Source organism: Cydia fagiglandana, chromosome 1 (genome assembly GCF_963556715.1).
Source record: "Cydia fagiglandana chromosome 1, ilCydFagi1.1, whole genome shotgun sequence".
NCBI lineage: Eukaryota > Metazoa > Arthropoda > Insecta > Lepidoptera > Tortricidae > Cydia > Cydia fagiglandana.
This window is the reverse complement of record NC_085932.1, coordinates 2,319,441-2,346,445: the sequence shown is the minus strand read 5'-3', so window position 1 is coordinate 2,346,445 and position 27,005 is coordinate 2,319,441. Positions and strand designations below refer to the sequence as shown.

Genomic DNA, 27,005 nt, shown 5'->3' with positions numbered 1-27,005 from the left:
TCATCTCATCCTATATACTAGTAACACTTTAAATTTAAACCCTCGCGTTTTGTGCGCATTTTTAGTAATTCGAACGGGTCTAATGCGATACAATTTTTTTTTCTATCTTGTCGACATTTTAGCTCGTCTTACCACGAAAAACGAAAATAGACATTTCTGTATTGCCTCCATAAGCAAGAGCGATAGAGGGGCAGATAGCGAAATTTCCATTTTCGTCTTTTGCGGTAGGCCCTTTGAAACGGCGTGTCGGATAAGTTATAACATGGAATGATATCGCGCCAGACCCGTTCTAATCACTAAATAAATAGTTTTATCGTCCCCTAATTCCCGTCTCGAGCGAACGAACACTATCATTGCAATGAGAATTCACCAATTAGCAATGAGAGATTATTTACCGTTTCGGTCTTCAGTTCTGGGATGGTCGGGATCTCTGGTATCAAGTCTGCGATCTTGTCCGCGATGGGCAGGGGCTCCTACAATCACACCGATACTATTCATTATAATTCTTGGGATTTTATTCAACCACTAGCTGGTTTAGTTACCAGTGTCGCTGAACAACCTCAAAAAATACTACTTCAAATATAATTATGTATTTAGTGGAGAGCTAGATATATTTATTTTCTAGGCTTTTCAACACTAGCTGAGCATGAAATTATCAGAATTGCATATTTACTATAATAGTTCTAGCGATGCACTCAGACGGTTGAAGATAGTTCGATTACGGCATAGTTAAAGGATTGGATGCGTACATTTTTACTTAACCGTTTGATCACGAAAGGCATCAACTGACGCGTGCGACTTCAGTTAATTTTCAACCTTCGTGCATTCCGATAAGGTTCACGATAACGCGCCAGTCAAAGGGAACAAGATAATCCGAAACTAAGCTACCTTACCAACCGTCTGAGTTGAGCGGTATTAAGAATATATATTTATTTATGCACGCCATGCCATTTCACACTCTACCTATTTAAATTTAACAGTGTCATGTCATGGCCTCACTTTGCTACTATTTTAACCGTTCAGCATTAATAAAACTTTATGATTACAGCATTCTCGATAAACTAAATACTAAATATTTACAAGTTATTTTAAGTACATAATATTATTATGGAAACATACACAAAAAGTTAACACAAGTGGTAAGAGCCCGATCATCAGGATGAGGTAGAGGATCAGCAGGGGTCGGGCCCGAGCCGAGACAAACGTACTCATGAACAAGATCGGAGTTTCCATACCATAGTAAGACAGCGAGTAGAAGATCATGATAAATAAGCCTAGAACTATACTGAATACTCATCATTCAAAGGAATTTATAATTTTCCATTTTCCAATGGTGTACTACTGAAGTTTCGGATTCGGCATAAAACTCAGGTTTCGGCTGAAGGTTCGGTTCCGACCGAAACTAGAGCAAAACTGAACCTTCAATTTAATTCAATAATTCATTAATAAAATCGCAATTTAACACATTTTCGGTTTAAGTTTTTAGCAAAAACTCTGGTTCTGGTCGAACACTTTTCCAATGACATCTCTAGTAAGAACGTTTAAAACTTACGTGTCAAAATGATCTAATGGGGCATTCCACGAGACTGTCGCTTACATAACGCTTTTGCCTTGTATGGCAGCTACCTCAACAAAATACGTGAATCTCGAAAATATACTGCCAATTTGTTAGCCAAGTCATGAAATATTACCTGACCCAATATCGCTTACTCAGCATTTCCAGAAGTATTAGAAGAATTGCGTTATGTAAGCGACAGTCTCGTGGAATGCCCCTAAATAAGTAAATAAAATGTGACGAATTATATGATAACATAATCGTAATGTCAACCTGTACTCGTACATTTCGATAACGCCTTACGGTGAAAACTCCGATCTCTACTGATGAACATGGTTTTAATCGATTAGCCATTCCACACTAAATACTTCCAAACGTTATTTCAGAAGCGACATAAGAGTGAGCTACAAATGTGGCATGCCGAAGTATTAGGTGTTAATGTCGGGAGTCAATCGCAAGCGGGGGGCGGGAAGTGGGGGGACGGCGGCTTCGGGCGGGGCGAGTCGAGCGCGATCCGAGTCTTCCTGTTATTGACGGTCGACGCATGCTGGCGGATATGCACATGAAACTAAAAACTGTTAACGGGGCGCCAAACGGTCCTTAGGAAAACTAGTCCACTACAAGATCAAGGTCCGACGGTATTCACCTGGTCTGTGGCGGCGGCCGGCTCGGCGGGCGGCGGCGGCAGCGCCTCGGAGCCCGACGTCGGCGACGGCGAGCGCGCCGCCGGCTCCGACGGGAGCGACTCCGGGTCGGCGTTCCCGTTGCACTCGATCTTGTCAACTATGTTCCCGAGCGCGTCTACTTTTTTGTTCTTTAATTTTTTCAGTCCGGTCTCGTCGGCGATGTCGTTGGCCTCCGCGTCGAGCGCGTGGTTGTTTGTGACGTTGTCCTCTGGGAGGGCGTCCGTGTCGGGGGCGGGTTTGATGTCGTCGCTCCGGAGAGAGAAGTCGTCCTCGGGCGGCGGCGGGGGGAGCTCCTCGCTGGAGTCGGGGACGTCGGAGGGAGCCTCCGAGTGCTGGTTGTCGGTGTCCGAGCACGGGTCGACGGGCGCCACGTTGTCGCCGTTCACATCCTCCGCTCCCGGGCTTTGCGTGTCTATTGAGTCGTTTCCGTTCATGATCGGTACTGGGGCATCTTCGACACTCGGTGGGTCTACAATTTTATTCTCCAGTTCGGGCTCCGCTTTGGGGATTTCGACAATTTCAACTGTTTCTACGTGCGTTTTAATATTTTCCTCGACTTTCTGTTCGCTCGTTAACGTCTCCTCCGTTTTGATTACCTCGGGTTCGTGTTTAACTATTTCGGGAGTGTGATCAACAATTTCGCTACCGGGGTGAGCCTCACCGTTTTCCGCTTCGCTCGTGGTCACCGGGGCCGGGGCGATTTCGCCGGTTTCCTTCAAGGGAGGGGAAATTTGAGTTACATCTAAATTAGTGATATCAGTGTGTCGCGTTTCAGAACTAGTTTCGTCTACTCTGTCAGCTGCGGCGGCGGGGGTGGCGGGCGGAGTCGAGATTGCGTTTCGAGCGGTGTTAGCGAGCGAAGCTTCGATCAATTCGGGGGCCATGGTGGTGGCGGCGAAGGACGCCACCGACGAGGGGGGAGGGTTTGCGGGGAGTGGTGGAGGCGTGGGCTCTATCAAAAGCACTCGTGCGGCACAAACCTCTGTTTTGACAGGAATTTCAGGGGCCGGGGCGGGCTCCGGCGCCGGCGCGGGCGCCGCGGGTGCGCTCTCCTCCACGACGGGCGCCTCGGGCGCCTCCGGCTCGGGCTCGTCTAGCGAGAGGCCGTTCACCGGCAGCTGCTCGGGCGTCGTGTCGACGGCGGCCGGCGCGGGGGGGGGCGGGCTCGGCGGGCGCGGCGGTGGCAGGCGCGGCGGGCGGGTCGGCCGCGAGCTCGGCCGCGGGGGAGGAGGGGGTGCTGCTGCCGTTGGTCATGGGCTCGGTGACGGGCGTCTCGGGGGTCTTCTCCTCCTTCGCTTCGGCGTTGGTCGGCGCGACTTCCGCGGTTTTGTTCTCGACGGATTCGGGGGTAGCTTCGGCCGCCTAGAAAAGAAACGCCCTCCCTTTAGTCACGATTAAACACTTGTAAGACGACATCTAGACGAAAAGCCTAGCGAAATGATAAAAAATTAATTGATATACAGAACACTTGCACATATTTGTTGAATTTAAAAGATGAATTATCATTTAAGGCGTTTCGTAACATCTCTTTTCCTGCATATTTGTGTACATAGGCTGGTTTTGCACAACAATCACACTACGCCGGGTACCTTATCATCGGCCATGCTGCTAGGTACTGTGTCGATCTGATCCCGGAGAAATCCCTGCTACGACTGAAGGGAGCCCATAGTGCGCATTACAATTTATACTGCTATTTTTTGTAACGGTAGATTGGCGCTCATTTTTAGATAAGTAGTTACCCTTCAATGCTCTCGATCGAAGACATATTACGTTTCATGTAGGGCTGCCACTAGCAGCGCAGGAATTGTTTTACGCCAAGACCATACCAAAATGCAATAGTCTGACAAATAACGACATTAAACCTTACTTGAAATCCACTGTTGCTATACAGTTTAGAAATACGAATAACATAAATCCTACTAACTGCAACACTGTTTGTTACCTCTTCACGCTTAAACCGCTCAACATATTTAGATAAAATTTGGCATGGAGTTAGTTTGAGACCCGGGTAAGGGCATAGGATTGTTTATTTTTACTAATCATCATCATCAACTCCACGGAGACCGAAGTCGCGTGCAGAAGATATTAACGTATACATGAGTACAAAAGTTTTGTTGTTCCTTTTTAATTTCAACGTAAACGATGACGTACCGAGATGTCTTGGGGTTTTAGTGTGACTAACAGCGCTATATGATGGAGTTGTACATATTTTTTATACTAATTAGGGCTGCATGAATCACGAGTTATCACAACATTGCATGCGCTAAAAAGGGTAATTAAAACGGATTAGTTTCCGTACGCAATATATTTTTAACCCGGGATGTAAACAATAACCGGCCAATATAAACGAACACGTATTGAAGAGTTCGCGGAATTAATAATATTATTGCCGATAATTAGCGGTAAAACAATGTGCAATGCGATAAAATCGTAATAAATCGTATAGCTTTTCCTCCAATAAAATTTTAAATATTTTTCCACTTTCTACAGTTGGAACGATGATAAAGGTATAATTGATAATCGCTGTCGTCAGTCAGTCAATGAAGTTGACGTAGACTTTAGGGGAAAATTACAGTTGCATGCACATAACATGTGACAATTTCTATTTCAAAAGCGATATCTTGAAGAAGCAAATAAAGTAATGCATTTTAAAGTGTGTTGAGTGCAACCGCAGTGGTTGCGGCGAATATAAAACGATACCGGTCGACAAGGTCGTCTTTGTTTACTGAAGTAGAAAGACACGCCTCGTATACCGCACAATAGATGTATCTATCCTAGCCGCTAATCTCTGTTCGACACTAGATGAAGTTTGTCCCCAGAGGGGAGAAATGGGACAAAACATTCCCATCTGTTATCACTAGGCAGGAATGGGACGAAAGGAACATTTACCAAATACTGAAAAGTCGGCCACATTACATTTATGAAATAATAGACATCATCTTATGTTGATATTTATAAAAACGGCTATTGTCTCCTAAACCAATGGTCAAGCTGAGGACAAATGAAATTAATTTATCTCTTCTCTACCGAGTGTGATTTCTTCCTCGTTGTGTGCTCGAATACTTCGTTTTTTTTTAGCATTAGAAATTAGGTAAACAATCTTGAAGTGTCTTAAATTGAAAAACACATTTTAAAAATAAGTTACGGCAAATATGTAACAATTATGAATCTAATACGATCATTTATATTCTTCTGCTTTCATAATTAATAGTTATTGATTTTTAAAAAGCGTTTTTCAATTAAAAGACATGCCTAGATCGCTTACCTTCTTTCAAGTTCTTTCTAATGCTAAAAAACACGAACTACTTATAGTAAGAAATGGGAATTACTTCATTCCATTCGTTCTTCCCAGATACTCAAGGGTAGACAAAAATTTAGTGGTGTCTTCACCCTACTACTTTATAAGCACTAGCTCATTAAATAGTATAAATCAAGACGTATATTTTTACGACGTGGAATCTAGTGGGAGACGATCAAAGATCCCTGGTCCATCTACCTTGACGTTGAGACGTTTGGCAGTTCGTCCTATTGCCATAAATAAACGATGATTGCGTAGGAAACGATTATTGAGATTAATACCCGTCAAAACTACTCACGCATGTTTAATTGAGGCTTCGTTTTACTTGGCGCTGTTATTGATACCTACTGACATTGATACTGACAGCAGCAGAAGCAGTAACGCGGGCTAGGCGGTCAAAATGATCTATACAAGAATTTACTCCCTATACACACCAAGGTAATTTGTGTTTAAAAAGTTTATAATGCCGCGCCTGCTTAGAAACTTCTGTTGTTGACTGTACCCACGGGTTGATGTTTTTTTTCCTGCAAACTTTGGACTTTATATGTCATTTATACTAATGAGTCAATAGTCCTAATGCGGTTTTTCTTGAACAGTAAACATTTCAGATTTGTTGTTAAATAAACCATGCCCAAATGGATAAACAAATCATTACAATATTAATGAGATGTAATTATGCGATCGATAACGACGAGTGATTACATTAAAAGAACATGTGAAATTAAAAAAACTATGAATGCTAAAAACACATTACACCCTTTTTTTACAGTCGTATACAAAAAGAGAAAGTGGTTTGTGGCCTTTATCTGCCTATTCCTTGTTTTTCCAAGATACTAATTGACAGTTAGAGATATGTATTTTAGTACAATTGGTATGAAATTAAGATGGTATCGTTTTGGGTCGTCCCATTCGTTTTTCGTCAAGTTCTTAAATTAGTCCTATTCTGCTTTCGTCACTCATTCTACATTGAAAGTCACCGACGTTTGTGACGAATGTAGTATGAGTGACGAAAGCAGAATAGGACTAATTTAAGAACATGACGAAAAACGAATGGGACGACCCAAGACGATACCATTAAGATACATGCGTCTTCTTCTTCCTCGCGTTATCCCGGCATTCTGCCACGGCTCATGGGAGCCTGGGGTCCGCTTGACAACTAATCCCATGATTTGACGTAGGCACCAGTTTTACGAAAGCGACTGCCATCTGACCTTCCAACCCAGAGGGTAAACTAGGCCTTAAGGACTGTATCGTTTATTATAAATACAACTTTACTTAGCCGTTTTTTCTGGTATTATGTTTTTATTAAAAAATTACACATATAGTTTAATTAGTGCTTTAATAATAAGTAACATTTCGTCCTGGGAGATCACGTAAAGCATATGGTTTGGACAATATTTACCCAATCCTCCCGAGTAACTACAACGATTTCGGACAAATACTACAAGAAAATTTACGGTTTGCGAACAAGATAAGTATTACACAAAAAAAATCGTACTATGTAAACAGCAATTACATATGATTCGTAAAGCGAAACATCTGGGCATAGTCTAATCATTTCTTTTAGTTGGAAAAAAAGTTTTGGATCTGTGCTTGGTGGCCTTTTTGAAAATATGGCATGTTACTTACGACAACCCCGACTTTGGTATACAATATAACCATCATGGAGCGTTTCTATCGACCTGTTCTAGCCATGGTTCAACGCCATGAATGTCCGTTAGGCTTTGGATTTCGGTAGATTCTTTTAGCTGTTTCCGTCATTTCCCTGGCGTCAGAAATTGACGGGAATCCAAAATGTTGCATAAAAAGTCGTTTTCATGTAAAGATAAAATACACCACATTTATTCTGTGGATGTTCAATTGAGCAATCATGAAAAGGACACTTCGATGGCATATTTTGGCAGCATATTAACCTTTTGTGTCTTTAAATCGTACTAAGGAATCGGTGAAATAGTCTCAAATTAAGCTCGATAGGCTTGTCCGAATTACATTTGCTAGAAGGTATTAAAATCATCATAAAGTCCCTAAAATAAAATAAATGTAAAACATTCTTATATCAGATATGTCTTAAAAATACCCCCAGATTATACCTTAAGAACATAGTAATACAAAATAATACACACGTCAACAGTTAGACCAGGTTTTATCTGTATTTATAATAAACGATACAGTCCTTATTGGGATTAGTCCGGTTTCCTCACGATGTTTTCCTTCACCGAAAAGCGTCTGGTAAATATCAAATGATATTTCGTACATAAGTTCCGAAAAACTCATTGGTACGAGCCGGGGTTTGAACCCGCGACCTCCAGATTGCAAGTCGCACGCTCTTACCGCTAGGCCACCAGCGCTTCCATGCGTAATAGGTAAAATTAGCCAATCGAACTGTTCATTTTAGTATAAACGCACAGCATATCGAGTTTTGTTAACATTGTACTCAAGGAAAAAAATAAATGGAAATTGTTTATTTAGAATGATTGTAAATAGAGTGGAGGCCGATATGTGACAGGAGGGAAAACGCCGGAGCATTAATTAAATGACACGGTTATCATAACGCTGGCAATAAAGCAGATAGCAACAATTAATACGTAGCAATAGAGGCCGAGGAGCAACGACCGGAGGGTACAGGGCCGCAGTCACCGCGGACTGAGCGGTCACCGCAGCGCCAAGTGCTAACCTGTATATTGTGAGCTCCAAATCCGTAAAACGATAATGTACCTCGTATTTTTTAGAATTATAAAGAACTTCAAGTAAGCTATAGGTCAGGAACTGAATACTCATCACTGATGAGTCATCAGCTTTCGGTTTGTCTAAGTAGTCATGTCACTAAGACGCAAAGGTTCCAAGATGTAAGTGAAGAACCGAAAAATGAGACCTTCTTACACCCTGCTACCCCGCAGCACCGGGCTACGGCTGGGGACTTTTGATATGTTCACCTCCTAACTAGTTCAAACAAAGTTACGGAGTCAAAAATTGTGTTCCTAGCATTTCCCTCAATACCTTCTTATTGCTTGGCCTACTAGCTCTACACCCACGTGGCAAATGGCAGAGCAAGGAAGTCTCCATAAACGTCAAACCTTTGAAAATATGACTTTTCAAGTACCCATTACCTGTATGCCATAATACTCGTTATTACCTAGCTCTTTCTCAGAGCAGGATCACGAGTAGGTTCATCAGCTCTGCGTGAGATCTCGCTTATTCTGGCTCACTCTAGTCGACACGTTTGCAAGCGATGGGAGTGACGGCGATAGATCAAAGCGAGACAACGCAGAATCGGCGTCCGAAACGAGCGGAACCATGAGCCGGTGCTTTCCATCCATATTTTAGGTAGGTAGGTATAACTTATACCAGAAGTACCTAATTTGCAATACAAGGTTCAAGGGGACTAATCAGTAAATTTTCTAGCAACATTTTTCATGAAGCCTTTTAAGACCCGGAAGTTTATTTCGTTCAACTGTGCAAAACTATCAGTATCAACGAAAGTGTGGCCCCACGAATGGAAGGGCGGAAGCGTACACGTACCGCTCGCGAAACACTTTTTACCGCGGCTTAATTCTAGCCTAACGGGACGGCCGCCGGTGACTCACCGCGCCATACAACGTGGATCATGGTGTTTGACTATGGTAATGATTTTCCGCTCCAAAACCCAAGAGCTGTTGATGGTGTTACATAGAAATGTACGAGGGTTTGCTGGTTCTGTCGGATTTTAATAATTTATGTCTGTATATTGAGGTAAGAAACTACTAGATAATCGATATAAATTAACACGCAACACTATTCAAGGAAGATTATACTATTACAATGATAAAAATTGCACGAATGGAAGTGATCGGGAATATCCGGATAGTGATAAAACGCCAACGAAAAATATTGTTTTCTAGTTATTTATTTTTATGCGTAGAGGTGATGATATACTATATAGAGTTATCGAGAGACGAGATACTTAAGACCCTCCGCCAACTATAAGATGACTAATTAAAAAGTCACCTCTTCAAGCAAATTCCACCAAGTGTAGAGGGTGACGATGAATCAAGAGTAAGTTTCCATAATAAACAGAGATGCAAAACCCAGTGGTCTTAAATGTACAGAAATGAAGAACTCATAAATTAAGACAAAATAAGTAACTTATTACGCTTCTAACGGTTGTTTTTAAGGAAACTTCGATTTCGGTAGCATTGATTTACGTTTGCTCTTATCAAGTTTTGAAGAAATGGTAATGAATGGTAAAAGCCAAATTTATCATTTATATTAGTTATTTCCAAGTATATAGTACTCTTATTCTATAAAAATTGGTAAGAAATCATTTCAAGTGGCATCATTGTAAGAGTTGGTTTGTCATTTCGTCTGTAAGGGGATATGACATTAGTGACAAACATATGAATATTAATAGTTTACAAAAATACATTGCGATTTGCGAACGGTGGTCGGGTGGCAAGTATAATTTGCATCAGCAATAAATAACGGCAGATAGCATCGGCCGAGACTGTCATACTGGTACCTCCGCTATCGGCGGTTGAACGCCCCGTCTTGCCACTTGGCACCGATTACTGACTCCGCATATCCAATAATAACACAACTTAGGAGCATAGGGGAGCGACTACCTACTGCAAAAACTGATCCCTTCGGTTTGGTTTTGGCCCTTTGGTTTTATGATGGATTGAAGGACGTGCCCAGCGGCATTATGTTCGCAGTCAGACAGAAACACAACACCGAATACATTCGAAATGATATGATTTTAAAGCAACTTTACCGTTTTAACGGTCTTCTAGCCCAGTCGGTTCGGTAATGACCTTACCTACTAAGCGCCACTTGCACCATTCCACTAACCCGGAGTTAACCGGTTAAACCGTTAACCCGGTGTCAACTTGTACTGGTAACCATGGTAAATGCAGGTTTAACCGGTTAACCCCGTGTTAGTGGGATGGTGCAAGTGGCCCTAAGCTAACTTATAGCCAAGCCCTACAGGAGAACAGCTGGTCTGACCTACAAAAACATTTTTGTCCAAACAAACGCATTCGGTCGTTCAAAAATACATTGAAATTTGTGATTTCCTAAGATGCCTAGTGTTTGTTCTGAGTTGGAAGAACCGTAAGTAGGTTAGGATCAGTTTAAGGAACAAAGCCACAAGCTCCGGTCGTTTATTAATTGCTCACACAGCACTCGTTCGTAAATTGTTTGTCTAATTGGTTTTAATAAAGTTCTTTGTTTCCTTTGGAACAATGCGACGGGCTATGTCTGGGTTCGCTGACTTCGCTGCCTAATACCCCGGCTGGGCGGTAGACCGTTGCTAACATTTATTCAATACAACTAAATGTAGGTAACTTTTTTCACTTTCACGGTCGTGGAATATTCAAAATGCTTCAAGTGTATTTTATTAAAAGGCACAATGAGACATATTTAGACGTAACGAGACTGGCAGATATTGTTAGAATATGCACCGATGACAAAGACAACACCTTTTTTCGCCCTGTGTCGCAGTTATTATATTATAAAATCATAATGATCAGTGAGCCCCAATTGAATGTACGAGGTAATCTATTATCTGTAATCTTATCTGTATATTTGGTGTTTTATATTTGGTGTTTTATATATTTCTAAATTAAATTTATATCGATAGATCTAACTACATTGCGCTATTTTATTTTAGGAAGGATAATAATAATAGGAAGAATAATTTTACATAAACTTTGCCTTAGATAATACTTACTAATAACTATGTCTCATACTCCTGATTCGCTATTGTGTAAATTAGTAAGCTTTAATTGTAAATCTTTAAAACGTTCGATTGAGGGCGTAAGATCTCTGTGTTCAGAGGCGGATATAGTAGCATTGCAGGAGACCTGGTTGCTACAACACGACCTCCCACTACTTGGTTCTGTACACAGTGACTTTGCGTTCACGGGAACCTCTGGCGTAGACACCGAGGCAGAACTACTAACGGGACGACCGCATGGGGGTGTCGCTATCCTATGGAGAAAGAGTGTGTTCTCGGACGTCACCGTTCTCAAATGTGATAATGTACGGCTGTCGGCCATCAAAATAGTATTGAATAATAAATCTATATTAATATTTTGTGTCTATATGCCTGTCAATTTAATTGAGAACTTAGCAATATTTACGGAATGCTTAGGGGAAATAAATGCCATTATGGAAGAGAATGCAGATACGGAAAGTGTTTATGTGCTTGGTGACTTTAACGCGCATCCGAAAGAACTATTTTATAATGAGTTAATTCAATTTTGTGCTGATCAAAACTGGTACTGTATTGACGTAGAAAGGCTGGGCGTGTCGTCAGGTACATACACTTTCGTGAGTGAAGCGCATGGTTGTAGTAGGTGGTTGGATCATTCCCAACTAGCAAAATCACGCTAACAACAGTCTCTAGACTACAATTTTGTCGCTCTTATATTGATTTTATATCATCGTATAAGCCCGGGTTTGGGCACAAAGCATAAGCGTATTTATTTTAATATCGTTCTAATATCAGTCTAATTGAATGTTGTTTGCATTCACAGTAATCTTTTTCAAAACTATATTAAGCTGCTTTAGGCTAATATCGCTTTTACGTAAGTATCTTGTAAGCCTACATAGGCTTATATTGGTCGAACGTAAGTATCTTGTAAGCCTACATAGGCTTATATTGGTCGAACGTAAGTATCTTGTAAGCCTACATAGGCTTATATTGGTCGAACGTTAGAATCTTGTAAGCCTAAATAAGCTTATTTTGGTTTGAAACATTCTATTTGTGAAGTATAAATATACGGGTGAAATTAACTGCAACGTGACAAAAACAATATTAGTGTAAGTGTTTATCAAACTTTTTATGAATTATGTTTAAATATAATAACGTGCTGTTTATCATCGTTTGTTTATGTTTCAGGGTAAGTATTCACATGGGAAAATATTATTTATTGTAAAGTAGACCCTGTTTTACACTTCAAACTTTATGCGCCTACTCAAATATGGTATTTGAATATTTTTATAATTATTTTATTTCTTTATTTTGTATTGATAGTCAGCCATTGATGTAGGTGCATTTTTCAAGCGCACTATTAGAGTATTTTAAGCATTCTGAATACAAATGATGTGGCCATGTTGAATTACTTATACTAACAATAGTGTTCCCAAAAACGATTTAAGATCAAACCATCTGATATTGATCTTCTCTATTGTTATATAAGTGTCTTGATCTTATATCACTCTAATATCTTACTAAAGTGCTGCTGTTGATCTTATTATAGCTTTAGTAAGATCAGAAAAGTACGTACTTACAGTGTTCTTATGCTATGTTAATATTAGTCTTACATTCTTACAATAGCATTTAGAAATCTAATATAAAATCAAATGAACTAAGAGAATGAGGATATAAGACCAGGTACTCTCAAGTTCAATGAGACTTCGTAAATGTTGTTGTAAGAGCAAGAGGCTTATAACAGTATTATGCTATGTTGATATTAGTCTTACATTCTTATAATAGCATTTAGAAAGTCTAATATAAGATCAAATGAACTAAGAGAATGTGGATATAAGACCAGGTACTCTCAAGTTCAATGAGACTTCGTAAATGTTGTTGTAAAAGCAAGAGGCTTATAATAGTATTATGCTATGTTGATATTAGTCTTACATTCTTATAATAGCATTTATAAAGTCTAATATAAGATCAAATGAACTTAGAGAATGTGGATATAAGACCACGTACTCTCAAGTTCAATGAGACTTCGTAAATGTTGTTGTAAGAGCAAGAGGCTTATAATAGTATTATGCTATGTTGATATTAGCCTTACATTCTTATAATAGCATTTAGAAAGTCTAATATAAGATCAAATGAACTTAGAGAATGTGGATATAAGACCAAGTACTCTCAAGTTCAATGAGACTTAGTAAATGTTATTGTAAGAGCGAGAGGCTCATAATAGTATTATGCCATGTTGATATTAGTCTTACATTCTTATAATAGCATTTAGAAAGTCTATTATAAGATCAAATGAACTTAGAAAATGTGGATATAAGACCAGGTACTCTCAAGTTCAATGAGACTTAGTAAATGTTATTGTAAAAGCGAGAGGCTTATAATGGTATTATAAAATGCTCTTATATACATATATAAGACTAGGTAATAAGACTAAACTTACTAAAGTGCGTATTAGCTTGTCTAAGACGAATATAAGAGCGATGACAAGTTCAAAACAAAAATAAGAGCGCTATAAGCTCACTACTCTTATAAAGTGCGCAATCTGAGACTTTTTTGCTAGTTGGGATTGCATCGTCACGGGATCTGCTCGGGACACCGTATTAAATGTATGGGTAAAGCAGGACGTGTACTGGTCCGACCACCTGCCGCTAGTCATTGAGTGTGATGTGGGTCATGTGCATATTAAAAATAATATAACGCAAGAGCCACTACATAGCGGTGTAATCTGGGGGGAGAGGCAAGATGCTCAGGTTGAAATGTACCATAAACTTTGTCATGAAAAACTAAAGGGGTTGCATTTCCCCCCTGAGTTGGCGTTATGCGCGAACAGGGCGTGTCGTACATTAGAACATAGATTAGTTTTGGACAAAATGTATAATGAAATAATTGATATATTAATAAAAGCAGCCGAACAGTCGAGTAAGAAAAAGAAATGTAAGAAAAAGAGAGGATATATTGCAGGGTGGAGTAGACACGTATCTTGTGCTCACAGGGAGGCTCGGCAAACGTTTTTAAGGTGGGTTGAGGCTGGGAGGCCGTCCTCAGGACCTGTCTACGAAGGCATGTGTCGGAGTAGGCGGGTCTTTAAGTCCAAGCTTAAATGGTGTCAGGACAGGCAAGAGCAGGTAAAAAGGGACATTCTCGCTATGAACCATGCTGCGAAGGACTTTAAAGGCTTCTGGAAGAATACCAAGAAACTCAACGTAGTGCCCGGAGTCCCTGTGAGCATCGGAGGCGTAGTCGATTCCAGGGACATAGCCAACAACTTCAGGGAGGTGTTCACTGTAAAGTCACCTCTTGCAAATGGCCAGGAGGCGGGGATTTTCGATGGTGAGACCATTGTGGGAGACAGTACCATTAAATTCTCTGCCAAAGATGTGGCAGGAGCCATAAAGGCCATGCAGCGCGGTAAGTCTCCGGGGCACGATGGTCTCAGCATTGAACACCTCAAATATGCTGGAGTTCATCTTCCTCGAGTGTTGGCTATGTTCTTTACGTTATGTCTGCAACATGCGTATCTGCCGGATCGTCTAATGAGAACGGTGGTTGTGCCCATTATCAAGAACAGAACGGGCGACGTGTCCGACATCACAAACTATAGGCCTATATCTTTAGCTACTGTAACCTCAAAGGTACTCGATAGCCTGCTTAATGAACAGCTTAAAAAACACGTCAAGCTGCATGACGCACAATTTGGTTTTCGAGCTGGATTATCCACGGAAACGGCAATTGTGTGTCTTAAGCGGACTATCGGATACTATAAGGACAGAAAAACACCGGTCTACGCCTGCTTCTTGGACTTGTCCAAGGCTTTTGACCTGGTTGCTTACCACCTACTGTGGGAAAAGCTAAGCCGTACTACCGTGCCAGTAGAATGTATTACCCTTTTAAAATATTGGTATGGCAACCAGGTCAACCAGGTGAGATGGGTGAACACCATGTCCGATGAGTATAGGCTTGGGTGTGGTGTCAGACAGGGGGGGTTGTCGTCGCCGATTCTGTTCAACCTTTATGTAAACCAGTTGATCGAGGAGCTCAGCAGCACGCATGTAGGATGTCATATTGACGGTGTCAGCATCAATAACATTAGCTATGCTGATGACATGGTGCTGCTGGGGCCCTCAATCAATGCAATTAGGCAACTGGTTAATAAATGTGAGAACTATGCCGAACAACATGGCCTGAGATACAACTCAAAAAAGAGTGAAGTTATGATATTCAAATCGAATAAATATAACCCTACAGTTGTACCTCCGGTAGTGTTGGGTGGCGTTCCACTAAAAGTAGCGGACCAGTTTAAATATCTGGGGCACATGGTCACGCCGGACTTGCGAGATGATGCGGATATAGAGAGGGAGAGGAGGGCCTTGTCTGTGCGAGGTAACATGATTGCTCGCAGGTTCGCTCAGTGTACGAAGGAAGTAAAAATAACATTATTTAGGGCTTATTGCCAAACCTTCTACACTGGCAGCCTGTGGGTGAGTCATACACAACGCACATACAATGCGCTCAGGGTACAGTACAATAACATATTCAGGATGCTGATGAAGCTGCCGCGACGCTGTAGTGCGTCAGGTATGTTCGCAGAGGCGCGCACTGATGGCTTCCACGCCGTCAGAAGGAAGAGAGTAGCGTCTCTGCTGAACAGAGTGCGCGGCAGCTCCAACACCATCCTGAGCATGTTCGCTGAGCGCTTGGACTGCCCCATGACAAAGCACTGGGTAGAAATCATCACTGGCCAGACAAAGTGATGATTTTTACCCAGTGTCGCTAATAATGTGTAATTTGTATTGTATGTTGTTTGTTATTTGTAAATGTTTGTAGCGTACTTAGTTTGTAAATGTATTTAATTTAATTATATTTAATTATTTTTTGTGAATGTAATATGGGTCCTGGTAACCTGAAATAAATGATTTTTATTTATTTTATTTATTTATAATTGTTAACATGACTTGAAAGATATATCTTGTGAGTTTTCGTCTGATTGTAATCCGATATGATGTAGATATGTATAACTTAGAAGAGATTAATTTGTGACGCCTATTCGCGTCACAAACTCAGTCGTGCATGACGAAAAAGCAGTCACGGGCCTCGAATGGGTTAAACTACGTTTAAGTTTTTAGTTAGGCATGACAATGTTGAATAAGTGAAGAACAGAGTAATAAAATATGTACAAGTAAAAGACCACCAATTTACCTACTCAGCAGTTCGTTGTCTACAATATCGTCTCTAACGGAATCCTCGCTATGCAAAACAGGATTCAATAGTGGTATTATGAAAATATGCGCGACAGATGATCCGCGCCACGACGTGCTTAATACCAACATTCTTAAACATCGATGGACCTTATTGTCTTTACGATAAGGTTTACATAAAGTCAGTTACGACGATGGTAAGATTTAGTAAACATGCAACCGGAGAGCGGTCGCGTTTCTTCGCCGGTAGTCTTTTGTTCGTTCGCTAACGCCCATAACGCTTACACGCATAACATCAACAAGCTTGGCCAGTGTTTTAATCGGACATTGTATGCAGCCTGCTAATGGGTTTGAGTAGCTAACGAATATACCGTAGTTTCCTTGAGGATAGTGGATTTCTTCATGCAATCTCCCCGTGGATGTCATCACCCATGTGGAAAATACATCATTTCGTACAACTTCACACAATAATTTATATTTTAGATTTTAATTACAAAAACGTTAAGCGTCTTAAAGAGCCAGCTATACTTTTTACATAGTGTATGAGTGATGGCGTAATATGCCAGAATTAAAGTACCTACTTTACATCGTACAGATGTAGTGCATAATCTTTTGTCATCGTATCTTCTCGGAAACGTTCGCATTTGTCATGCTACTTCAGTCAACCTCAGTATTTTTTGTACTCCGTGAAAATACGACGACAAAAGCTTAATACAATACATCTGTATCAGTAACGGTACGTCAAAAATATTTGTAGTATGTATTTTCTTCGTGAGCTGGAGTAAAAGTAACGGGCTAAAAAATAAGCAAGCTGGCGAAATATTGGTGCCTCGTCGTTTGTTTCGTCGATCATCAATATAGGTACATACATAGAAATAAAGTGCAATATAAGGATTCTAAAGGCAAAAATGTCATCCTGGATCACTTATGTAGGTACATGTAATATATTCGCAGTGGTTTGTCGACCCTCTAAGATTCCTCGGCCGAGCCAGCCGCAGCCGCCCACACGGTGCTGATTTTATGTTGCACTTTGAAAACACGTTTTCTAGTCCGGCGGCCCGGTGATACCGGATTTTTGAGATTTCGTATATGCATAGTGTGCAATGCGTACTGATGTCTTTAAGGGATCTTCGACATTCAATTGACATAATAAAATCGATCAGGAAGTACACATTTTAACTACGTATAAACTTTAATAGACGTCATACACGAAGGAAAGGCCTCCAGTCCGGTAAATAAAAGCAAATTAAAATATTGAGTAAAACTATAAAATTTACTCCTTTTCAGTGTGTATGTTTTATTTAAAAGTTTAATGATAACATTTTGAAACATCGATAAATTAAAGAAAATAAAAGCTACTACAAAAAGAAGTATGGCAAAAACAAATTCAATAAATTTTATTTGCAGTTTTACGCAAGTGATAGGGAAATATATAAAACACGTTTTAAGTTTGTCACTAATGAAACATAAGCATTTACATATATCTCAGGACTGGCCTTACGGGCAATAAGAATGGGGCATAAATGGGGCCAGTTCAGAGGTTTGACACCGCGCGATTGGTTAACGAGTTCGCATCACGCGCACAATTAGTCGCAACTAGTTGCGTTAGACTTCATGATTGGCTCGAATTCGTGAGTGACACCGCTGAACTAGTACCATTTCTAGTACCCGAAAGGCCCGTGCTGAAATATACATCATTGCATTGAGCATAAGCCAATAAAAAACGCGTGTTTTAATTTTCTACAACCATTCTGAATCGTGTTGTACGAATTCTAACTATGTTGATCATCAATCAAGATTACAACAGTAAGCATCGTAAAAGTATAACGTAGTATTTCTATTTCGGTAAAAACGGTACAGTTTAATTTGGCAAAGCGTTGCGGGAGAGTCTAATGACCGCACACCATTTATGATTCGCGAATGCGAGTAAATGCGCCAAACGCGGTATTTTACTATCGGCTTGCGTTGGCGTCGACACGTGATAATGTTTTTGTTTACATATGTATGTTAAAAAACTAGAACACGTTTTATGTACACATTAAACGTTCACAAATTTCACTGTTAGATATCTACGACGATTTTTAATCTCTACTAGTATACTAAAGGGGCCCACTGATTAACAGTCCGCCGGACGATATCGGCCTGTTAGTTAGAACAAAATTTTGACAGTTCCGAACAACTGACAGGCCGATACCGTCCGGCGGACTGTTAATCAGTGGACCCCTTTATACGCGAAAGTAACTGACTGTCTGTACCAATTTAGATGTAATTTGGTATGGATAGTTTAGGTTTAGAAATTATTATTCTGCACAGCGTAGTCGCGGGGGAAGTTACTATATATTAAGTTAAATAACCAAGGATACATTTTGATTACTTAACGGTGTATCACTTTTAAATACTAACGGATCACTTTAAACATTCCTATGTAGGTACTTGTACATGTACAGTCATCTGTAATGTAATAATATGTTACTCTTCCAAGGCCGCAAAAATATGTGACACGCTCTTATGGCTCTACAAGTAAGATCGTGTCAGATATTTTCGCGGTCTTCGTTGGTTAATATATTATTGCAGGTGACTGTACTGTACTGACTTCCCCATCCCCTATCCTATTATATGATTAATTGATTTTAAATGATGAATAAAGCAATTTATCACTTATACGAGTATAATCATTTAATGGTTCAATAGCCAATATTCAGGCATTCTAATGCGGCTCAATTATTGATTAAAACGATTAAGCTATTATATTCCAATCGAAAAAATCGACCCCTATTGGGTCATAACCCATCAAAACCCGTACAAAATTCTTATTAAAAGTTTAGGACACTACAGGTTCACCTCCTGTATTTATGATGTTTATGATAAAGGACCCTGACCGAATTTTGAGTCGTCATTTTGCAGTTTTTTTCTGCTCTATAGAGTAATCCTCAGTCATCGGTTATAATCCAAATATCTTCTCCGCTCCGCATGCTATTGGTTTATTCCCGCACGTTTCCTCTTATCTCAGCCTCAGTGGAAAGGCAGCCTTGTAGGCTATGTCAATCCCACTATCCAAATTTCACCAAAATCGTAGTTCATCCCGGAAAAGGAAACAGACAAACACATCCGATTTTATAATGTATCCATTAACAAATTAAAATGGCTTAGCCTCCACCATGGTTATTGGTTATTTAAATGGTCTTTATGACGCTTAGAATAATGGTTATTCAGTCCATTATAAGACAGTGTACAGTTTGACGTCGACACTATCGCATGTAGTTAGTCCTCAATGAACTAAGAGTTGATATATTCCTCACGCATTAAACTGAAACCAGTACAAATATAACCCCGGTCCTGGTACAGAATTGTAAATTATTTAATTATTGTCACCAAAAGGAGCATTCCACGGGCTGTCCCGTACAAACACATTTTATTTCCTGTGTTGCGATTTTTTTTTCGGCATTTAAAGCAGGCGATGATTTTTCTGTGCCTATTTTGACCATTTGTTATAGAAAAGGAAACTCTTATATCTGCAAATCTTCAGAAAATTCGCGTTTGTACGGGACAAACGGTTTTTTGCAAAATTTGAATCCGAACAACTGACAGGCTGACATCGTCCGACGAACTGGTAATCTGTGGGCCCCTCACCAGTGGCGATGGAGGCGGATGGTATGTATGCGTTTGCGACTGCGCCGGTAATTGCGCCGCGCGATGTCGTTGACAATGCCTCACGTTTGGCCGCGCGGATATGGGTAGCACCTCTTTGAATTATAATGCGCGCTGAGCGCCGATTCGAGTGCAATGCACTACGACGCAATACCAGTGAAATCGGCTCACTTTGCTGGGGAATTTGGTGTGTAGCGACCAGTTTTTATTGTTGTTGAGTGTATGTCATAGAAACCGGTGGTTTCTAGGCGGCGAGGCAAGGTCGGAAGGAAGCAGTTTGATTGATTATCTCCCGTATAAACGATATTACTATTAAATACCTAGTTAATTTGAAGATAAGCTTTTCCAAAATTAATAACCCTAGTTAGGAAATTGCTTAATTTGACAGAATTAACGAAAACGGAAGTCATATCCTGTACCGGCTGTAATATAACTAAAAAATTTAACCATCGCTGGTGGAAAGATAAGTCGGGCCCTGGAGGGAACTACCTTAAATCCTTAAGCTGGCTCATTTTACTTAAAGGAGACATTCCTTTATTTTTTAAAAGAAACAAAACTGCATTCAAATTATTTTTCTTTTTTTCTTCAATTTGGCTTGTCTAAAAAAATCATAAGTACTAAATATTAGATTTTATGGATATTTTGTACGACAGACGAGTGTAAGACCTAATGTTTCTTGGAGAAATGTTATCATTAACATTAAAGGCTTGGCCACACACAGAGCGCGACGCAGCGCCGCGTCCGCGCCGCGTCCACGCCGCGCGACCGCGGCACATGCTAACAGGTTACCGACGTCAAACAGACTGCGTCCCGCCGGTATCACGCCCCGCTTCTGTCGCGCCCCGCGCCGCGCGGCCCCTTGCGTCCGCGCGGCGCGTGCGCAGCGCTGCGCCGAGCGAACGCGGCGGCCCGCCGCGTCCCGCAAGGTCACATCAGTAGGATCGGACGTTAGGCAGCGAGCGGTGCGCCGCGTTCCCGCGCGGCCGCGCCGCGTTCACGCGCGCCTTGAGGGCGTGTTGAGAGCGTGAGGCCGGCGCGATCGGCGCGCGCCCTGTTTGACCAGGCATCGCGTCGGCATCACGCGGCGCGGACGCGGCGCTGCGTCGCGCTCTGTGTGTGGCCAAGCCTTAACTGTATCGACTTGTAAAATAAAATTGCGAGTTTTTATTTTTTGGAATTTTTAGTCGGTTCGAGTCCCGGGCGAAGCAAGAGAGTTTTGGAAAATCTTTGAATGCAGTTGTTTCTTTTTAAAAATAAAGGAATATCTCCTTTAAGTAAAATGAGCCAGCTTAAGGATTTAAGGTAGTTTCCCTCCAGGGCCCGACTTATCTTTCCACCCTGTATAATAGATAGAGGGGCGCTCCACGGGAATGCCGCTTACGAAATGCGTTTTGCTTTGTATGGCAGTTACCTCCATCAAATGCGTAAAGCTCAAGAAAATGTGCCAATTTGTAAGTCAAGTCATGAAATATATTACCAGACCAAATATCGCAACTTCAGAAGTATTAGAAGAATGGCATTTTGTAAGCGACATTCTCATGGAAGCTCCTGTATCACAAATCCTTTACCCACATCCCAACTAAATCGATCAATCCATAATGGATATTAAAATGAAAATATTATATTATGCATATACCGTCTCAGTTTCATCGCGAATCAAGAATCAAAGATGGAGGCTTTACGCTTCATCAGCTATATTAAGTAAGCTATTTATTTAATTATTCTTCATATCCTGTACTACAGCGCATTTCCGTTACTATTAGTCTATTAATTAGTGATAATTAATTTATGATATGATTGAATTAATTATTTCTCACCGCGTCTAGGTTACTGTCGTTGTAGGTAAGGTAACTGTCATAAGTATAGATCCGTACACGGCGGGAAGAAGTTGATAACTCGAGATATTCTACTGAAGAAGTTTGAACTTAAAATAAACTTACATAAGGTTCAAATTTCTTCAATTTTTACCCGCCAGATATAACTTCTTCCCGCCGTGTACGGAGATAATCTGATGATGTAGTATTGTTGAATTGTCTCGGAGTATTAGTTGCACGTGGAAAGTAAAGTACAGTCAGCGATAAAAGCTTGGTATCAAAAATTAAATTTTTGCCAAAACTTACATGTATCTGCGATGTAAAACATAAGTTGCAAGGCGGATTAGAAACAGCTTAAATCGCGCCTCATTGTCTGCCGGCATCTTATTGTATCCACTAATGAGACCTTGAGTTAAACAGCGAAACTTGGCAAAACCGATCAATTTTGTAATGATGATGTTGCTAAATAGATAAACGAATCCAAACGTCGTTTTCCTAGTTTTTACTGAACGGCAAACAATCATGACCCTATTGTCAAATTTGGGTTTTTTACTCAACTAACAAGGGGGTAATATTCTTGGAATGTTGTTTCTCTGGCTCTATATAGGTACTTAGGGGACTCGCAATTTGAGAATAAGCAAATGAAAACCAAAGATAAATGAATACAATATTATAACAACGGGTGACATCGGCTGCATTTTGACTAGTATCTGACCGAAACCGGATTTTTTACCGAAACGGAAACTAGAGCGAAACCTATCGAAACCGTAACTTGGGTCGCATGCTACCGAAAATATAATTTCGGCGCGGACGAAAGGTACGGCAGTTTTTTTTTATTTGTAAAACCTCGCATTAAGTGTTTCGAGCGTTTTATGTGGCAACTTACCCACTAAACTATAAACCGGCCCAGTGCACAGCGGTATCAACACTATCAACATTCAATAGATAAAAAATGACTTATCAAATGCAACTTTCTCTCGTGTATTGTGTTAGATGAGGGATCAAAGAGGTCTCGGCGGTGATCCGTCGGGGCACAGTTAGTCTCGGGGCCGAGCTCCGCCCTCCTACACTCACGGACTTCAATTATTAAGCTTTGGTTTATATATCGCTTTACATTGGATATATCATAGCGTATTACAACCAAATTAGCTTGAACCCTAAATGACTTACCCCCCCCCTTATTAATACAACTTAGCAACGTCTAACAAACCTCTGTTGAATTTTGTCTCATTTTAACAAACACAAATGTCAAAATGTCGGATAGGAACAAACGATTATCAACGGTTTGTTAGATTTGAATTTAACAAACGTCTATGACTAACACCATTATCAATTTAAGTCCGTGACCGTACCATCGCGAACATTGAATTCCAAGGTCGTCTATTCATCCTTATCGCTCTTGCATTGTGCGAGGGAGTGAGACAAATAGATCTTCGAATTTGGATAGCCCCCGACGAGTATATTGTGCACATGTGATGGTTTCACATAGCGCGCGAATTTCACATGCGGGTCACTGGCCTGGTGCGATCTAAAATATAGATCCTAATGTGTATTGTTACGCGTACACGTGTGTACTTATTACGGTGGCCCCGTTTTCGTATGGCGCGTTGTTCCAATTGGTCAAAGAGACTGACGAACAGACGAGCATGAACCTAAGTTAGCTAAGCATTTCACTATTCTATCCAGTACAAAGGCTTTCTTAAAGAAATCGTAACTCCTACATTTTTTATATCATTCCTAGTCCTAATACTCCTAATTACGAGTTCTAGAAATATCCTATAGAGCAAAATACGTCGCATTTTGTCACAAACTGACACCTAGACGTGTCATACTAAAGTCGCGCTTTAAAGTAGTTTCATATTAAATACATATATTTAAAATGAAAACGCCTAATAGGAACAACATACATAGTCCGACAAGAAAATGTAGAAATAAAAAAGTGGAATATTGTCGCTAGTGTCGTCCCGTTTTCTTAGATTAATTTGAAAGGGATGACACTACAGTATTGCCATTTTTTTTATTTCTACACTTTCTTGTCGGTACCTAAGTACCAACTGGTTCGCGTATGTTGGACTCTGCGCTCAACAAATAGAATAATACATCATGAAAGTAGGCTAAGTAATGCCAGTGATATATCTGCCAGTCGCCCATAATGAAGGCGAGAAATTTTACGGCTCAGAAGACTAGAATCGTCTGCTGAATACTAATAATAACTGATATAGTGAGACATATTGCATTAGAAAGTGGTTACGGTAACAGCATCATTAAAGAGATGGAGTTTACATTTGTCGAAAACGCATGATTGGCACGCACGATCTATGAAGGTCACACATCTCTATTTTTTTTGTATTGTAATTTTATATTTCATTGTAGAAGTGCGCATCTTGAAGATTAAGTACATTAATGTATTGTAAGTAGGTAGATAAACTATCATTACCTACTGAGTTATGTACTTTCAAAACGTTTACTTTAAGTGACCTTTTCGTCGTCATAAGAATAAAAAGGCCTCTTATTTTTATTTAGATATGGCCTGTAAGAAATACTGCTTGGCTTAGTGATATTGTTCTCAATATAATCTTAAGCCGTATTTCTACTTGTTTTTAAACAGTTTTCGACAACTGCTCTAATGATATCGATGCCCTTGACACTCTTGACAATATTATAGGGGCTAGAGAAGATAATAAAATGAAAGTTTACTTTGCAACGTTTTCAAACTAAATTCGCCCTAATCTACACCAACACACACACAGCGTGTGTCATTCCAAATCTGGAGCAGAGCCCAACTGGGTACTGGGTGAGTACCTTACAGAAAACAGCAGCCAAATAACACTAGACCCTACTCATAGTGTTGTGTTCCTGCCGGTGAGTAAGGTTGCCAGAACTCAATGAGAGTGCGAAGTGGGGTCGGCAATGCGCATTTATACCTCTGGAGTTAGCGTCTATAGGCTCCGGAGACTGCTTACCATCAGGCAGGCCGTATGCTTGTTTGCCACCGACGTAGCATAAAAAAACCAAACAAGGCACATTTTGCCTAAAACACTTATTGTTAGAAACCGACAGTAAAACAAGGGGGACTTACCTCTTCCGGCACTTTCTCTGGCTCGCCATTCGTTTTGGGCTCCTCTTCCTTGGATTTCTTCTCCTGCTTTGGCTTATCTTTTCTGCTAAAACTGATGGACCTCAGTGACCATTTTTTCTTGACCTGCCAGAAAAAACAACGTTCGATTATAGCAAGTAGTAAAATATATTTGGCAAACTATTGTCAATTATGTACGACATGTAAATGATGCATTCATGATTATTGCTGGCATCATCAATAGAGTATTTGACTTAAGTCAAATCTGTTTCTTTTTTTAAACTGTCAAAACGATTTGTTACTATGGAATTTATATGATACTATGTAGCATGTGACGTCACGATCAAATTACCTGCTCTTTAGTTTTATACGGGTTTAAAATAGAAATTGTTTCTAAAAATAACTGTTGTCTTTGTCTACGTTTCTCTATTAATCTTTTGGTGCTTTATTTCTTGCATGGTGTGGTGTAAAATAATTTATTTTAAATACAGTCAAATACCCTATCGGATGGACTTCCTAAATTCATATCCTAATTAATATTACATGTGAAAGTTTGGGTATTTCTTAGTGAATGACGCAAAAACAACGGATTCGGTCAAAATCTAGCATAGATACATATTCAAGCGATAGAGGCAGATAACAAACTTTCGGTCATCGATTTTCACGTAAACCCTAAGTACAAACACCGAAAGTTGTAGTCTGGCAAACATAATTTGTCAGTCGTTGAGAACCAAGAATATAGTACTCATCCCTTATGTTTGTGTAACACAAGCCAATATGACTCTCTCTGTTTGAAATGAGACAGTCCTGTGTGCAAGGCGTCTCCAAACTTTTGGGGGGTGTCTGGCTGCTGCTGTTAGGGCTAAACCCGTGGAGCCTAGCTCCCGCGGGCCACTAGCTTTGGGTGTCGGCGGGCCGGATTGGGACGCGTCGCGGCCGGGGTTTGGAAACCCCTGGTATACTGTATGCAACCTTACCTTTTCTTTCTTAGGTTTCTTGCCGTCCTCGGGCGTGGGCACGGATTCCCCGTCCTCCTTGGGCTCGCTGTCTCCGTTCGTCACGGGTGTGGGTTCCTTCTCTCCGTTCTGTTCCTCCTTGCCTTCCTTCTCTGTTGTTGCGTCCTTTTCGTTCTCAGGGGTCCCGCTGTCGAGCTGTTTCTCTTTGTCCTAAAATGGAACAGCAATGTTTTTATGAATTGTCTTTGTCTATATAGTTTCTTATTTCAGGGGACAACGGAATAGAAATGTGTTCAAGATGAAATGTGTGCATGATCGGTTTTTTTAATAGGACTGCGTTATGGAATAACGAACTAAGTAGTTCGTTATTCCATAACGCAGTCCAATAAATGCTAATTGAAGCAAAACCATTTTTTTAAATAATTTATTTAACGGATCATTCATGAGAATCCACTGGCAACGCAACATGGTAACAAAGCATTTGGCGTAGAAAAAACATGATCAACGTCGGTGAACCTATCCGGCTCAGTCGTCTGCGAGCTATGATCCCACAGATAGACAAATACACACGGTAAAATAATTATACCATACCTCTTTTTGCGTGGGGAGGAGGGATAGTCATTAACAACTAAGTTATATTAATAATAACGACCATGTATGGCTATAAATAGTAGACTAGACGGTCCTTTAGTACTATGTTCGCATCGACATACGGCGGGTTAAGTGTTGATGTTGCGCGCCGTAGTTAACTAATCGACCGAGCTAACCAGACAACTGGGTGGAGGCCGTACAAAAAAGGACTGTGCCCTGTTCGCAGGCCGCCGCCTATCAATATCATGACCTTTATAGTCTTACAGCTCTTAGTTATTTTAGGTTTTAATAAATAAATCTTTTACGGCAAATTACGTAAAACCTAAAAATATAAATAGGCCAAATGACGGATTTGGCCGCATTAGCGTGACGAGATTTTTAAGGCAATGTAAAGTATACAAAAACATTTCGGATTCGTCTGACATTCCTTTACAAGCTTGCAAACATTCTCACAAAATGGTTAATATGCTTCAGATGTAAACGATCCGATTGATCCG

At 40.5% G+C, this 27,005-nt stretch overlaps 1 protein-coding gene across 1 annotated transcript in view; it reads right to left on the bottom strand.

The window, feature by feature from the left end:
- LOC134673138 (A-kinase anchor protein 200-like) overlaps positions 1–27,005 on the bottom strand; it is a 41,322-nt gene that overhangs the window by 2,739 nt on the left and 11,578 nt on the right. The window contains 5 exon segments of the mRNA XM_063531118.1: positions 396–473; positions 3,222–3,386; positions 3,388–3,603; positions 24,965–25,087; positions 25,939–26,127. Coding sequence (XP_063387188.1) covers positions 396–473; positions 3,222–3,386; positions 3,388–3,603; positions 24,965–25,087; positions 25,939–26,127 — 771 coding nt within the window.